We start from the raw sequence: 14,201 nt of genomic DNA on the forward strand, positions 1-14,201 counted from the left end.
TGGTGACTTAGTGGACAGCCAGATTCGGAGTAAGCAAAACTGGAGTCTTCTGCCTACGCAGGTGAGCGGAGGGTTCTCCCTAAAGTGCAGGCTCTGCTTTCCTGAAAAGAGAACTCAGTAGCTTTTAGCTCCTGTACTTATTTTATTTTTGAGATCGAGTTTCTCTCTGTCACCCAGGCTGGAGTGCAGTGGTGTGATCTCAGCTCACTGCAGCCTCTGCCTCCTGGGTTCAAGAGATTCTCCTGCCTCAGCCTCTAGAGTAGCTGGGACTATGGGTGCCTGCCACCATGCCTGACTAATCCTGTAGTTATTTTAAATACCAGATAAATGGCATGGCTCTTGTAGCAAAAATACAGTCTGTTACAGATTACAATACTCTGTGGTAACTGTTGTCTGTTTCTTAATTTGGGCTTATTTTTCTGTATTTCAAAAAACGTTTAATGTAAATGGACACATAGAAATAGGAATATTAGATTTTGCTTATAAGATTTGAATCAAAAGTTTCATTTGCTGTGTTTTAAGAATCCTTGTTTTTTTCTTTTTGGATATTTTTGGCCGTCCTAGGTGGTCACTTAGTAGCGGCTCCTAGAAGCAGTGCAGCTAGGGCAGGCCAGCAGTCATGTCTCTGATGTATTAATTAGGATTTTCTTCTTCCTTGCTAAAAGGTAGTTTTATATTGGGTACTATATTTAGGTTGAGATCTTTAACTCAGAATTTGGTAGACATTTGTAATTAAGAGCATTATTTGTTCTTTTGTATAGTTATACAGAATTATTGCCCTGAGTAATAAAATAAGACACTTCTAGAAGGCCTAATGCTTCTCTTAATTCTACCCACACATTGCTTGAAAATAAGAAACAAAATTTCATTCTGGAGATAGAATTTTTTTTTTTTTTTTTTTTAAAAGACAAGGTCTCACTCTGTTACCCAGGCTAGAGTGCAATGATGTGATCATGGCTCACTGCAGCCTTGACCTCCTGGGCTCCAGTGATCCTCCTGCTTCAGCCCCACAAGTAGCTGACACTACAGGTGTGCGCCACCATGCCAGCTAATTTTTGTATTTTTTATAGAGATGGGGTTTCGCCATGTTTGCCAGGCTGGTCTTGAACTCCTGGATGCAAGCTGTTTGCCCATCTCCCAAAGTACTGGGGTTACTGGCATGAGCCACACTGCACCTGGCTCAGAATCTTTTCTTTTATATTTTATGTGTTTAGTTCTGTTTCCTTAATAATTGTACCTTAAAGGCATAATGTTTTAACACAGGAAAAGCTTAATGTACAAAAATACTTCCTAAAGGGTTAGTTCTGATAGCAAAAAATTAGAGAAAATCTCCATGTCTAGTAATAGGAGAGTGATTATGAATCCTCTTGCAGTAGTATTTATAGCCTTTAAAACTATTTGTAAAGATTATCTAATATGAAAAAGTACTTGTGAGGGAATTACTAGAATAAAGTAGTATACAAAATTTATGTAGACTATAATTCCAGCCTTTAAGAAAGTGAGACCGTAGACATAGAAGACATCTAAAGACACATTTTTAAAAAACTTTTCTCAAGTGCCAGTTGACTTGCCAGATTACTTGACTGTAATCATTAGTCTTTCCATGCTTTAATCTACCTATGCGGTCAATCATTTATGTTAAAGACCATTATATCCCTCTTAAGCTAATTCTTTGCTGTGACGTTGGCATTGGTGAGGTAACTGGTATGTTGAAATTAGTTGCTTGAGGAGGCTGAGTTGGGAAGATGATCTCCCTGGGGGCCGTAACATGTTGGATCAAGGTGTGTACCACAATCTGTTGTTTTCTCTGGGAGAAGTTTCCTGTACTAGCGGATCAGAGTTAGAGAAAAGGTCTGACTGCCCTGTCAGTAGGTATTTGGGATAGTGTTGCTTTATTTTCCATAGACCGTTTAGAAGCCAATGACTGCTAAGGAAGTAACTTTGTACCGAACATAAATTCTGGATTGCAATTGATTTTTTTCAGGCCATTTATGCCAGTGTTCTTCCTGGAGAGTTGATGAGGGGGTACATGACCCAGTTTCCCACCTTCCCAAGCTGGCTGGGGAAGCATTCATCTACAGGCAAACACGATCGCATTGTTCAGGACCTGGCCTTGCATATGAGTCTCAGGTAGGTGGGATAACTCTGTTTCTGGTACTTTATTGATTTGGTGTATTTGGCCTTTAATAACGCTCATATGAGTCAAAAGATTGTGTTTTAGCTTTTATTTTATTGCGAGCTAGATGAATGATCTTGGATAAGTTCCTTATATTTTATGGACCTCAGTTTTATCATCTGTAATCAGTATAACATTTGTTTTACCACTTAAAAGGATACTTTGGAGAATAAAATAGTAGATGCCATAATTTAAAATTTTCAAGACTATAAGTCTTAGGTAGCACTGTTATTTATTGTTACTGTCATTATGCCTATTACTAGTGGGAACAGCTTCTGAATAATTAATAGGAAAGAAAATGAACTGTTTAAAGAAATGAACTTCTTTTTTTTTGAAACGGAGTCTCGCTCTGTCGCCAGGCTGGAGTGCAGTGGCGCAATCTTGGCTCACTACAATCTCTGACTCCCTGGTTCAAGTGATTCTCCTGCCTCAGCCTCTCGAGTAACTGGGATTACAGGCACAGGCCACCACGCCCAGCTAATTTTTGTATTTTTAGTATTTTTTTTAGGTTCTACCATGTTGGCCAGGATGGTCTTGATCTCCTGAGCTTGTGATCCTCCTGCCTTGGCCTACCAAAGTGCTGGAATTACAGGCATGAGCCACTGTACCTGGCTGAAATGAACTATTTTTTTACTGATTCTTCTAGTAATAAACTGACATAGTCATTTGTGATAGGAAATACAGGTTAGCATGTAATAGGAGGAGGTTGCTCAGGTCATTGAAAACGAATGTGCTTGTGAATCACTAATGTGAAGGTCAGATTGTTGATTCACTCTGGTGAATGTTACGCTAAGTTAGGCTAGATCTTTAAAAATGACTTTATTCTATTGAAACTCCTCTTCAACCTATATGACATTTAATGTACTCCAAATATAATTGACTTAAACTGAATAGCTTTATTAACTTCAAATTAGTAATGAGTGAATGTAAATGTAAGAATTAAAAAAAAAGTTTTGTAAAAAAAAAATGAATGTGCTTGGAAAAGTTTAAGGAAGTTAAATATTTGGTACAATTTTGTTTAAGTTTGGAATTTTGGAAAATGTGCATACACATAAATATTAAGTACATTTCATGGATTAAAAAAAATTTTTTTTAACAAGATGAACTTTGTCGTTGTTGTTTTTTTTTTTAAAGATGGGGTTTCACCCTGATGGCCAGGCTGGTCTTGAACTCCTGACCTCAGGTGATCCACCCTTTTCGGCCTCCCAAAGTGCAAGGATTACAGGCGTGAACCACCGCACCCGGCCGAGCTTTTTATTTTCTAACAAAATGAAACTTTTTTTTTTTTTTAAAAAGGCAGGATCTCACTCTGTCAACCAGGCTGGAATGAAGTGTTTGGATCTCTGCTCACCGCAGTCTCCACCTCCGGGTTCAAGTGATTCACCCACCTTAACCCCCCCAAGTAGCTGGGATTATAGGTGCCCGCCACCACACCCAGCTAATTTTTGTATTTTTTGGTAGATATGGGGTTTCATCATGTCGTCTAGGCTTGTCTCGAACTCCTGACCCCAAGTGATCTCCCTGCCTCAGCCCCCCAAAGTGCTGGGATTATAGGTGTGAGCCACCGCACCCGGCCTCTGGATTCATTTTTAGCCATGAACTACTTAAGTGATCTTGATTTGCCATCTGCTCCCTGGAGGGAATATTAATATTTAATCCTTCATTCCAATTTTAAGTTTTGGTTAGAGCTGAACTGAGCTAGTTCCTGTTTTCTGTTCCTGTAAAATTCTACTGCGTTTTCTTGTTCTCTTTCTAACCTATGGCATGAGTCTTTTTTACTACCCATGTATTCTTCTGTATGTCTGTCCCCTTCCCTCATTAGACTGAACATTTTTGTGGGTAGGAACTGAGGCTTTGTCCACTAGCAGTATAGGTCATTATTATCAGCAAGGACATTTATAGTGAACCCACAATTTTTAAAGTAAATTAAGACCTTCTTACTTAACTTTTTGGCCCTGATCAAGTCATTGAACTTTTGTAGTTCTCAGTTTTTCTTCTTTAAAAAAATGGAGGTGTGATTTAATTATTGGTTTTAATGTTTTCTGGAGTCATAGATGCCTTTGAGATATGAATGCTTTGATTTTTTTCCCCCTGACAATGCACAGATCCACAAAGAAAATATCCCCTTTTAGGGGAATTACAGATTCCTGAGGTTAAGAGCCCTTGGTTTAGGTACATTAGATGGCATCTTTGACTTTTCTAGATTTAATACTCTGTGAGTCTACTAGAAGATGATGATATTAGAAAACATTGTAGGAGAACAATTTTGGAAATGGTTTCATGACTTTTTGGGGTACTGTGGCTTAGGACCTCAGACTACCTCTCTTTAAGTACTAATGTGCTTAATTATGGAAGACTAAATCTAGAGGAATTCGATGAAATTAAAATAAGAGTTTTAAAACCTCTTTGTCTAGGTAATAAAATAGCTGCAAGGGCAAGAGTCTAGATTTCTGATAAGGAGAAAAGCTGTGGCTTCTTGTGGTTCACATACTCAGTTCCTTGAAGGCAGGAGCAGAACCCATAGTTTGTGAAAAAGCATTTCTTTCTCATTCTGATGCTGGTTCTGATAACAACAGCTTTTGAGGTCACTTGTTTAAAATATGTATATAGACTGGGCATGATGGCTCATGCCTATAATGCCAGCACTTTGGGAGGCCAAGGCGGGTGGATCACGTGATGTGAGGAGTTCGAGACCAGCCTGGCCAACATAGTGAAACCCTGTTTCTACTCAAAATACACACACACAAATAGCTGGGCATGGTGGCGGGTGACTGTAATGCCAGCTACTCGGAAGGCTGATTCCCAGGAGAATTGCCTGAACCCAGGAGGCGGAGGTTGAAGTGAACTGAGATTGTACCACTGCACTCCAGCCTGGGCAATCAGAGTGAGACTTTGTCTCAAAAAAANCAACATAAAATATGTATACATGTAATTGCCTGGTTTGAAGATAGAGGCAGCTGGGTTGGAAAGATTTAGGATGCTGGCATTTCAAATATTGTTTTCTTCAGTTTTCTGTTTTTAAGAAGTGACAACATTTAAGAGAGAAAGAGTCATTTTATGATAACATTTTAGTTCTCACACGAGACTGTTTCCCTAAACCTTCCTCTGGCCAGTGTGGATCACTTTTTGATTTTGTGGGAACACTCGCTGCAGTTTTCTTAAAATTGGGGAAAAGCCAGCTCTAGAACTAAAGATTTCAGAGTAACAGTATTAGGAAATGCGAGGGAAGCATTCATATATAATTTTGTATCTTATAATCAGAGACCAAAAGGTGTTACACACATTCACACATTTGAGATAGGGAATTTATTTCATTGTCTTATATTGATGTTTTTAATATTTTGGAACTTAGAATGAGTAACATTTATGAACACAAACACTCTGTTGCCTGGGCCTTAAGAGTAGGGTAGAAGTAGAACCCACATTTGTTTTTTTTAATCACTGATATAGGTAAATGGAAAACTTCCGTTGGGCACATTGATGTGTATCCGTTACTCTCATGCTGTGGTGCTGGGCTTTCCCTACACCAGCTGGCTGTCAAATAGTAGACATTCCATTCATCAATGTTGAAATTGGGTTGGACTCTGCCTGAATTAACTCAGTGCTGATATGCACAGTATGACTTGACTTGATAGTTTGCTGTTGACTATGTCTCTTTTGTTGTGGTTTCAGAACTTACTCCAGCAAAAGGACGGTAAACATGGATTACCTGTCACATCTGAGGGATGCACTTGTACAGCCTCTGACCTCACAGGGAGTAGATGGAATACAGGATGTTGTTGCACTTATGGACACATATTATTTGATGAAAGAAGACTTTGAGAATATCATGGAAATCAGCAGCTGGGGTGGCAAACCTAGTCCCTTTTCAAAGCTGGATCCCAAGGTAAATAGTATCACTTAGTGGTTCTCCATCATTTTGTAATTACCAGGTTTGTACTAACAGTACTTCAGAGGTGTTTTAGATGCTTTAAAAAAGATTTACTTCTTTTTCCCCTTAAATGCTTGTTGCTTCTTTTTTCCTGTATTTTCCAAAAATACTATTTGAATGCAGTATTAAGAGTAGATTTCTGGATTTTACAATTTGTATTTCTATCATTGCTTTATGCTCAGTGAAAAAGCAAAAAGTGAAATTTGAGGAGCAAATATAAACATCTTCTTTATAAAGGGTGGGAGGATGAGCCTAGGGAATTAAGTGAACTATGAGCTCTGGTGGTAATGGATTATAAAAATAAAATGTGTTTACTGGCTGAGGATTTTTGTGCATTTTCTTTTTTAGTCTACCTAATCTGTGGATTCAGTATTTTTTCCAGTTGGGTAATCTTCTCTGTAATAATATATCCCTACTTTTCTTATAATGAGCACAAAAAACTAAAGTGATGCATTAGGAATATGTAACATCCAATACCCTACTCTTATACCTGTGTAACAAATGTGTTTTAGAAGACGTATTCTCTGTGTCTCCTCTGCGTCTAGTTTGCCCTCTTCAGAATTTTTACCCGACTTTATCAGTAAATTCTCACAGCAGACATCCATTGTTAGAATTCATGGACTAATTCAGGAACTGTGTTTAGAAGCTTGAGATTAAGGCTTTCAAGTTACTGAGTATTTTGAAGTAACTACTATTATTATGGAAAAGGTAACTCATGTATTCTGTGGAAATTAAAGGCCAACTTGTACCTTATCATGAGCACCCCCCCCCACTTCCCCCCGCAACACACCACTTTTTTTTGAGACAGTCTCACTCTGTTGCCCAGGCTGAAGTTCAGTGGTGCAATCTTGGCTCACTGCAACCTCCACCTCTGGGGTTGAAGCAATTCTCATGCCTCAGCCTCCCAAGTAGTTGGGATTATAGTTGCATGCCACCATGCTCAGCTAATTTTTTTAGTTTTAGTAGAGTTGGGGTTTCACCATGTTGACCATGCTGGTCTTGAACTCCTGGCCTCATGTGATCTGCCTTGGCCTTCCATAGTGCTGGGATTATAGGTGTGAGCCACTGTGCCCAGCTCAGCCGAGCCCCTTTTTGATTTACTGATTCACTGATTAGCTTTGCTCACTGCTTTGTAGAAATGTGGAGAATGCTGAATAGGTAAACATAATGACTTGAAGTAACTTTTGTTTGTCTGAAGTTCCCAAATAACTTTTTTTTTTCTTTAAGACAGAATCTCACTCTATCACCCAGGCTGGAGTGCAGTGGCATGATCTCAGCTCGTTGCAACCTCCGCCTCCCAGGTTCAAGATTCTCATGGAGAGGCGTGAGCCACCGTGCTCGGCCTTCACTCTTTTTTGTCATGGGCTCTATTAAGAATGCTATGAAAAATATGGAACTTATCCATAGAAAAATGCACATGCTTAGATTTACATGTATATGCATGATATACATAAATATGCATAAATATTTTGCAAACAGTTGCAAGGGGCTTCCAGGGTCTCTTTAGACTTTCAGAGTTTAAAAGAATTGTTTGGCACTTAGATGTTTTAAAACTCCCTCTACTCCTTTCATATAGGTGAAAGCAGCCTTCACAAGAACTTACAATAAGGAAGCCCACCTTACTCCATATTCACTTCAAGCTATAAAGGCATCTAGACATAGCACAAGCCCATCCCTGGATTCAGAATACAATGAAGAGCTTAATGAAGATGACTCTCAATCTGATGAGAAAGACCAAGATGCTATAGAGACTGATGCCATGATCAAGGTAGTATTTTAAGCCACAGACAGGAGGACCTCAAAGTAGATGGTCTTTCCTTGCCTGGTGAATAATAGGGGCTTTTCAGCACATAGAGTAAATTGAAAATAATGTTTTTTTGTTCACCATGGTTCAAGGTGGAGATGGTATAGATTTCATTTTTATAAACAGTTTCTTATAGTAGTCGAAGAGCCAGACAACAAAACAGGCCATGATACTGATGGCCATATGTTTTGTTAGAAAACGTACCATTTTTATTGATCTGGCCATTGGTGTATGGTTTCAAGAAAAAGGTTTTTAACAAAAGTTTCTTCTGCTGTTTATGTTTTGCGATAGCCACTAAACTGCTTTGTAGAAGTTTCTCAGAGCAAAACATTCCTGTCTTTTGCTAGGAAAGATGCAAATCAATTGTAGTATCAGCCTGCTGTTTATAGCTGGCTGAGCCAAGGAATCTCTTCCGATCCTCCTCTGTTCTTTGCTGACTGTGGGTGCTTCTTGCCCTTCATTTCTGTTTTCTACATGCAGGAAAAGGAATAGTGGGCTTCTCCACCGTGGCTCTCATTTAGACTCTCTGGTCTGTCTGTCTCTCTTCCCTTTTCACAAAATGACTATGTTTACACCTCTAATCTGAAACCGAAAGAAGAGGAAATTCTTCATGTAAACATTACTCTATTTGTAAATTTTCTCTTGCTTATTTTGTCTTAAGTATACCTCTGTTTCAAATCAAGAAGCTGCCTTACATGGGGAACGGATCTTAGTTCTAAATTCTAAATGCCCTCTCAGTTTTTACTGCCAGCTTTTAAAGGTTATAAGTAGTGCAGTTGTTGTTTGAAAGTAAGTGCATCACGGTAGCAGTCGTTCAAGATCTCAATGTTTGCAGCCTCTCTTCTTTTTTAATTAAGTTGCAGGTAAAGATTAGATTTGTTGTAGAGATGAACTTATTTTGTTTACTCATAAACACAGCTATTAACTATTTTGTTATCTTCTCCCTCCCCCAACAGAAAAAGACAAAATCTTCAAAGCCTTCAAAACCAGAAAAAGATAAGGAGTCCAGAAAAGGAAAAGGAAAAAGTTCGAAGAAATGAAATCATTTTTCACTAACAACAGCCACTTTTTACTCTCCCTCCTGACCAGTCCAGCTGGTCTAGAGAAAGCCTTGTTTTTTCCCAGAGCAACCATGTTTTAGCATAATGGGATGATCTGGTGTCCCATTATCAATAAAGGGTGGTACAGCTAGAAGGGTATGAGCAGTAGGCTCATGTACACCTCTTATAGAGGTTGATAGGACTGCCTGGTCCTCCACTGTCCCCTGTCAATCTAGTTAGACATGCTTCTGAATGACTGTAGAATTGGAACTAGAAACTACACCTGGACTTTGGGGTCAGATTTTAGTTAATAATGAGCCTGGGAACAGTAATACTAAGGCATCTTTTATAGGCTTAAGAATTTATCCTAATGGCCTTTATAGGACCAATGCTGATTTTTTTTTAAAGGTAGTTCCTATTATGTGGTGAAATTTTGTAAATAAATGATTATACAAAACAGTCACCACCTAGAACTGGGTATTCTTTGTGCATTATCAGATATCTTTCAAAGTATAAATCAGGAATAAAAATGTTCCACATCATATATGTATAAATTCTTTTTAAGATTCCCATCTTGTATAGCAAAATATTCTGTTGGTATATTACTTATTAATTTGCAAATGATTGGATCAAAAAGCTCACTGTATTCCTTACTAACCTGTTGTGTGAAACATAACATTGGCAATTGAGGAGTCAGAACTCAGATTCCCAGCTCACTTCCTCTGTGTGTGCTGACTACATCTCTGCTGTGAATAGGATTTCACGGAGAGGTCTGTTATGGGGCTTTGCAGCGTGGGAGGCTGCAGAAGATTCTCAGACATTCTTATCCTGCTGGAGTCTCAACCCATCAGGTTCAAACCAGTAGGAACCAGGTTGGGTCAGGCTCTTAAGTTCACTATGGTGGAGGACAAAATGAACACTGGTTTTTTGTTCACTTTGCCTATATAGGAAATCTGGTCCTGTCCTGCAATGGCTTCCACGAACCCTGTTGGAAGTTGGGGTTATTCCTATAACTGTATGTGTTGAGTGGTGCTGAGGCTGTGCACCTGCCCTGGAATTTAGATGTCTAGCTGTTTTTTAATCTTGTCAGTAATTGCTCAGAGGTCTGTGCTGCCTCTGTGAGGTATATACTAAAATGAATGTAAAATAAGGATCATATTCCCTGCTTTTAAGTAACTGGTAGTCTTGTTGGGGTGATGAGACAAAGTTCTTGAGACATTTAAACTGTATTTACCAGTGTGAAAAAACGTCCTTTAAGGAGATTAACTCATTATGGAAATAAAACATTGCCTTAAGCCCTTGCCTGCTGAGTTATAACCCTGTCTTTGTTAAATTCTGTCTTGAAACTCTTCTGCTTCAGGAAAGGTTTTCTCACCACTACGTTGAGGCTGGCTTTCCTATTCATGTTCTTCCATTTTTGTTCCTTTTGGATATGCAGGTCACTTCTCCCTAGTTCTTCTGTAGCCCCAGGAAGGGGACTTGAATCTCCATGCAGCAGAATGCTGCATAGTATCCTTCACTTGGTCATTGTGATTTTGTTTTTAATTTTAAATGTTTTAAGCACAAGATTGGGATGATATGTGTGTAAAATAAATAGCATTTCTTTTAGAATTAAAAATTGTAAATATGCCCTTTATTATATGAGGATGGCAGCATAGGTCTGTTTGATTCCTCTTTGAAGCCCTCATGACCGTGAGGTGAATGACTGAGACTCATGGTAGGAGGGAGTTGGTGGTTCTGCAGCAGTTTGGATGTGAATCTCAATGGGGGTTGAGCCTTCATTGGAGCCACCAATGATGTGGCCTTTTGGAGCAACTTGATGCCACATGCCATCTCTGCAGCATAAAACTGTATACTTGCTCTTCTTGAGATCCGTCGAGTCTTGGCCATTTTGTTACTTACAAACCAGTCAGCTTTATCCTTCATCTTAAATGTTGGTAGTTCCATAGCACATTAAATTTATTGTGGGGTAGATTATGATTTGTACTAGGATGAGTAGCTTCCGAAACAAGCTCCAGTATGAGTGTGCTTATGGGTAGAAGTCTAAGGCCTGTAACTCCCGGAATAGAATGCGCCCACTCTCACAATGCCAGGTGCTGTGGTTCTTATTCCTACAACCTTACCATATGCCTATAGGCATATTAGAGGAAGCAGGGGACTATGGGTAGGTTTTAAGATAATAACTTTGTACCACTTAGTAAGGCCAAGGCCTCCGGCCTGTTCTCCAGCCGGCCACTGGGAGGGAAAGACAGGTCATAAAGTTGGAGGCATCATGCAGGTAAGATACTTGGATGCTATATGTTACTGGCACCTTAGGTCCTAGCTTAGGCTTCTGCCTATCACTGTTATGTTCAGGTTGCTGGGGATATAACTGTAAAATCCTATCATCAGATTCATTCACAGTTGACTCCCTGACTCATTTCTGTTAGCTGCTCAGACTTTGGTATCTGGCCTTGGATGGCAAGGAAGCATATACTGATATGGGAAAAGTACAGACTCCCTTGGAGAGAGAGTGTATGTTCGAATGGTGTGTGTTGTATGTGTGATACGGGGAAGAAACCTTTGCACAGCCCCGAAGATTCCAAATAATGCTTGTTTTCAGGGGAAATCAAATGACTTAATTAATTTTGGGATGGGAATTCTGTTGTATGCAGTAGAATGGCTTGGCAGATAAAAGCTTATAGTTTCATTCATTCTTTACTTGATTGGTTTTCCTAATTTTTGATGTTTTGCTTCTCTGATTCTGCTTAATAGCCGTGATTTGTATAAACTCGTTTCAAGCTTTTTATACTGTTCACATCTGTATTGCCCACACTTGACAATGTCCTTCAGAACTACCTTCCTTTATCTCTTTTTATGTCTCCAGATACAGGAAAACGTCACAAATATCTAGTCAACAATTTTATTTTAAAGGAGGTATTTCAAAATACAAAAGTTATCAAAAAGCTGAATATTTACAATTATGTCATAGGTTACTATTAACAGTGCAGAGGACAGAGTATGCAAGACTTTGAAGAGGAAATATACAAAGTACAATAAACAGCAAGGTTACACGTCATTGTTTTGCCACTGTACAGAAGCGGAAAGTTCCAACTTGGAGAGGTCACCATTGTTTCAATTCTTTGTATCCAGAAAGGACCATCTCTTAAATCCACCAGGGGAGGAAATAGCCTTCTTGGAAAAATGCTGTCTTCTCAGGAGCATTGTATCTAGAAAGGGCAAACAAAACACATGCCTCCAGAGGGTTTCAAGTAATGCCTGGCATTTAGTAATAAAGCCAAACATACTAAAAAGGATTTTTTTTTTTTTTGCCCGTTTCTGGAATGTGCAACAGGAAACATTATATTCAAGTTAGAAATCTCTGGTCTGTAATCAGCATCAAGTTTCAGTACTAGCCTGGCCAGCTGACTAAAATTGTGTGGGTAAGCTCTTGAGCCTTTGTTATGTATGAGGAAAGGATGCTGATAACAGTCACTTCACTGGGAAGAATGCATGCAAAGTGCTCAGCAATTTGTAGATGATAATAAATTTTTCCTTAAATTGAACAGTTATGTTTGTCTAAAAGCCAGTGAACAACAGTTTCAACCAGTAATTCACTGCATAAGGATTCTTATTGTGACTTTTTTTTTTTGGAAGATGGGGTCTTGTTAACATTGCGCAGGCTGGTGCACCACATGGCAATTCATAGGCATGATCATGGTGTCTGAGAGCCCTGAACTCCTGGGCTCAAGTGACCTTCATGCCTCAGCTTCCTGAATAGCTGGAACTATAGGCAAAGGCTCTGCACCAGGCCATAATGACGTTTTTGAAGTATAGTACATAATCACAAGTCAGTGAAGACATATCTGCAAGGAGCTATGATGTACCATGGTCTGGTTACTTGACGTTTTCTATAAAGCATTATTTAATGCCATGATAGTGTTTGTAGAGATTCTGTGGATGTTTTTTAAAAATCCAAGATTTCAATTGTAATTTAATCTTCCCATAGATAATAGTTATAAACTTGGGACAAGATCTGAAATAATTTTTTTTAGAAGGCTAGGAATGGTGGCTCATACCTGTAATCCCAACACTGTGCGAGGGCTGAGGTAGGAGGATTGCTTGAGTCCAGGAGTTAAAGACCAGCTTGGGCAAAATAGCGAGACCCCCCATCTCTACAAAATAAAAATTAAAAAAGTTGGGCATGGTGGCACATGCCTGTAGTCCTAACTTCTTGGAAGGTTGAGGCATTTCATCCCATGAGTTTGAGGCTGCAGTGAATGATGACCGTGGCACTGCACCCTGGCCCCGGCAACAGACTGAAACCCCGTCTCAAAAAAAAAAAAAGTAGAAGAAAGGTCAATGAACTAGAATATAGATCAAAATTATCCAATATGAACAGAGAAAAAAGAGGAAAGAACTTTAGTGACCTATGGAAATCAAGTACTCAAATAGATGTAACTGGAGTTCCAAATGAGAAAATAAATAATGGCTCAAAATGTCCCAATTGAGGGAAAAATACAAACATACAGATTCAAGAACTCTAGAAAATTCCAAGGTAAAAAAAATTAAAAACCACACCCAGATCCAAGATGGCTGAATAGATACAACTCCAGTGCACAACAGTCAGCGAGAGAGACGCACAAATCCAGAGATCTCCTAGCTCCAACCAACGTACCAGGTGCATTTCAACGGGTCTGGTCAGACGGTGAGCAAAGCCCACTTGGCAGACTGAGGTGGGGAGGGGTGCTGCTTCAGCCAGAAAGTGCATCTGACCGGCTTGTTGGAGGCTCCCCCTCTGGAACTCCAGTCTAGATACAGCGCTTCCCCCAAAGCCTCAGCAATACACAGAGCAGGGGATCTTTGCCAGTCAAGTGCCGGGAATTACAAGCTCAGGATTGAGTAATCAGGACGGTGTCCCAGATTGGCGTACAGATCTAAAAAGACGCATAAGCCCAAAAGGCGGCCAGGAGAACCTGCAGACTGAGCTATTGCCCCCTCCCCCTGGAGAGAGAGGGAGCTGTAAGTGGTAGCAGCTGGGCGGGCCCCTACCCCATGACTAGATAGAGAGGAAGCTGAAAGTGGGAGATGGCTGGGTGCTGCTGGGCGGGTCCCTACCCTCCCCGACAAACCCCAGAGGGCTGAAGCTCTGACTCTAGCGGGTTGCGCAGCCAGTGCCACAGTCTGAGCTGAACCCTGAATGATCCAGCCCAGTGGAGGAAGGGTACAACCCACCATTAGAGGGGTGGGACTAGACTACATGTTTTAACA

General features: G+C 39.8%; 2 protein-coding genes across 5 annotated transcripts in view; one reads left to right on the forward strand and one right to left on the reverse strand.

The window, feature by feature from the left end:
- Positions 1 to 10,253, forward strand: part of RFC1 (replication factor C subunit 1) — a 77,767-nt gene extending 67,514 nt beyond the window's left edge. Inside the window, exons 22-26 of the mRNA XM_017527263.2 lie at positions 1 to 61; positions 1,985 to 2,130; positions 5,849 to 6,062; positions 7,684 to 7,875; positions 8,868 to 10,253. The exon at positions 1 to 61 is cut by the window's left edge and continues 8 nt beyond it. Of these exons, the coding sequence (XP_017382752.1) occupies positions 1 to 61; positions 1,985 to 2,130; positions 5,849 to 6,062; positions 7,684 to 7,875; positions 8,868 to 8,951 (697 nt within the window). The 3' untranslated portion in view covers positions 8,952 to 10,253. The remainder of the gene's footprint in view (positions 62 to 1,984; positions 2,131 to 5,848; positions 6,063 to 7,683; positions 7,876 to 8,867) is intronic.
- Positions 10,254 to 11,839: 1,586 nt separating this feature from the next.
- WDR19 (WD repeat domain 19) overlaps positions 11,840 to 14,201 on the reverse strand; it is a 107,603-nt gene continuing 105,241 nt past the window's right edge. For all 4 annotated transcript variants that reach the window (XM_017527260.1, XM_037738001.1, XM_017527261.2 and 1 more), the window contains one exon: positions 11,840 to 12,160. The gene's annotated coding sequence lies outside the window, so the exon portion shown is untranslated. The remainder of the gene's footprint in view (positions 12,161 to 14,201) is intronic.

This window comes from Cebus imitator, unplaced genomic scaffold (genome assembly GCF_001604975.1).
Source record: "Cebus imitator isolate Cc_AM_T3 unplaced genomic scaffold, Cebus_imitator-1.0 Scaffold47, whole genome shotgun sequence".
NCBI classification, from domain to species: domain Eukaryota; kingdom Metazoa; phylum Chordata; class Mammalia; order Primates; family Cebidae; genus Cebus; species Cebus imitator.